The 2,623-nt window shown below is 37.2% G+C and overlaps 1 protein-coding gene across 3 annotated transcripts in view; it reads left to right on the forward strand.

Moving 5' to 3' along the window:
• The window catches only part of LOC107671159 (UPF0577 protein KIAA1324-like), a 21,176-nt gene continuing 18,553 nt past the window's right edge, over window positions 1-2,623 (forward strand). For all 3 annotated transcript variants that reach the window (XM_016464025.1, XM_016464024.1, XM_016464026.1), the window contains exon 1: window positions 1-173. In XM_016464025.1, the coding sequence (XP_016319511.1) occupies window positions 42-173 (132 nt within the window). In that variant the 5' untranslated portion in view covers window positions 1-41. The remainder of the gene's footprint in view (window positions 174-2,623) is intronic.

Genomic DNA, 2,623 nt, shown 5'->3' on the forward strand with positions numbered 1-2,623 from the left:
CTGATATGATGGGACGGTCCCGTTAATCCCTTCGGCAAGCGATGGAGCGCACGAGGAGAACCATTGTCTGCTACCGAAGCCGTTTTATGCTAAATTATACGGCGTGGATATGTTGCGTTTTCATCGTGAACGCGTCCGCAGCATCTGCCGCTCACCTGCGCCAGTGTAAAGAGGTGAGAGATCATTCCCGCTGATGTTTCTGCGTTCATAGTCAGCGTTCTTTGCGTTAAACACTCGTCCAGTTCATATATCTGTTTTTTTTGCACACGCCGGCTTGTTTTTAAAGCATCTGTGGTTGTTTGACATACATTTATTTGCACTTTTGGGATCAATTTCTTTACTAACACGTGCAGCAAGATGATGTAGGTTGTCACACCTTACAATAACCAAAGTAACAGGTGCGTCAGATACTCTACACGGATTGAATAGCCGTAACCAATGAGAAGTAGGCTGTCTGAATACAGTAAAAGCTGGTTTATAGAAACGTTTAGAATAGATGCTTTAACATGTAACAATAAAAGGAATCAGACTGTCACACTGACAAATCCCTCTGAAGAACATCTAAACATCCGTTTACAAACGACAGTTCTGCAAAAGGCTTCCTGAGGAGCCTCAAATCGTGTCTCTGGAAGCTTAGAAGTGCTTAATGTAAGTCATAAGTTCTTACAAGAACTGAAAATTCTGTCAGTTGTTCCTTCAGTAACCCTGTCATGAGGGAAAGGACATTTGAGGCTCTGAATATATATTTAGATTCTTTGAATGAAATCAGATTTTTAGGCACTTTTAGTGCTTACAGTATTATAGTTTATTTGTTTCCTGTATCAGATGTTTGGCTTTTTTTTATACTAATGTATCTTGAGCTTTTCAGATGCATATTGATTAAGAAGCTGTTATGCTTTTTGTCTCGGTATGTATATTGATTGGTGTCAGATTGCTTTTTGGGATGGGCATCCCATTTTAAATATGCATTTGTCCAGGTTAGAATCCAGCCAGGCTGTGTGCTTTGTCTAATGTTATGGTAATGGATGAATAAGGTTCCAGTGGAGTGCTAAGCGGAGTTTTTCACAGAGATGGTCAGCCCTGCGTGCCCATCTCAAGAGCCTGGTGATATGATGCTAAGAATAGCCTTACTGAAACCACGTTCACCGAGAGTTCAGCACCTCCTCTGGCCTTTGTGCATGGAGAAACTGTGACTTAAAATCCCTGTGTGTCCCGTAAACTAAAAGATTGACTGCAGTTCTTGGCTATGAATATGGAACAATAGTGCAGATTTGGAACTATTTGGCTTATGCATTCATAAAAATCAGATGGTAATTGTACACAGTTCTCTCAAGCCGCATTAATTATTTACATTATCTGGTAAAGCCTGGCATATCAAATATATCACGTGTTTGCTTTAAAAAAAAATCATATTTGACACATCAGGCTTTTATGGCTTATATAATATTAAATAGGAGAATACTCGGAGTAAAACACTAAATTTTTATTTAGAGGCTCAAATTGAGCAAAACTATGCAATTTGATAAATATGCAATTGAGATCTTAAAAACGGTATAGCAGGCTATTTACATAGATATAAATATCAGTTGTCACCCTATATCTGTCAATGTCTTAATATGATATTTAAATACGTTAGTTTTATGATCAAAGCTCTGTAGTTTTTATTATGGGGAGCAAAACACATAATGCAATACAAAGATGATTGAAAGTTGAACAAATAAAGGTTCCTCAAAAGCCTGATGTATCATATTTGATGCTCACATTTTAACATAATTTTCAACAACAAAAAAAAGTGGCTGTACAAAATACATTGATTTTACTACATGATTTTAGTGTGTTGTCTTGCATTGTGTCATTATAGCCATCAGTGGCACATTACCGTATCTGTGGTAATGGACTAGGGGTTTGTATGGTAATATCTGAGACTAGTTCCTGTTTTGAGCTGTGTCTCTCAGTCTGCCCTCCCGTATGTTGACCTGCAGGGCATTCTGGGTTTTAATATCAGCTTCCTCCTGATGGCTGCCTTTCCTTCCAAGTCACTCAGTAAGTGCTGGAGGAACTGCAGGCATGTGATGTAAAAAGAAATGATTCAGAGGTTTTCTGTTGCATTTTGGCCCAAAAGAAAATGGTCACATCTCAGCAAAATCAGTAAATTAGGTTATTAATGCACCTTATTTTGTCATAATTGCTACCTTAACTGGTGCAGATGCATAGTTTAAGCTTTTTTTTTTGTTTTTTTGGCTTTTTTATTTCTACAATAGTTTATTAAGCTGAGACACCCACAAACGTGCTTTCTGTGATTCTGTGTTTTACTTATAGGCTCTTGATGTAATATGCTGATTAGTGGTGGGCATTTTGATTCATCCCAGTGACTCTTTTGAATCTGTTTACTAAAAGAGTTGCTCAAATCTGTACGCTGATATATATATATATATATTATATATTTTTAATGCAGGTTAAGTTGTTATGCCAATAGGTAGGAACAAGTATTTGTCTCTTTGCATATGAGTGAGTCATTGAATCACTGAGTTGACTAAAACAAGTCATTTTAATTTTTATTGACATTTGTGTCCCTGCATATCTACTAAGAGTCTCTAGAAAGAGTGTTTAAGCTCTTTTCAAG

Source organism: Sinocyclocheilus anshuiensis, unplaced genomic scaffold, assembly GCF_001515605.1.
Source record: "Sinocyclocheilus anshuiensis isolate Anshui unplaced genomic scaffold, SAMN03320099.WGS_v1.1 scaffold1141, whole genome shotgun sequence".
NCBI lineage: Eukaryota > Metazoa > Chordata > Actinopteri > Cypriniformes > Cyprinidae > Sinocyclocheilus > Sinocyclocheilus anshuiensis.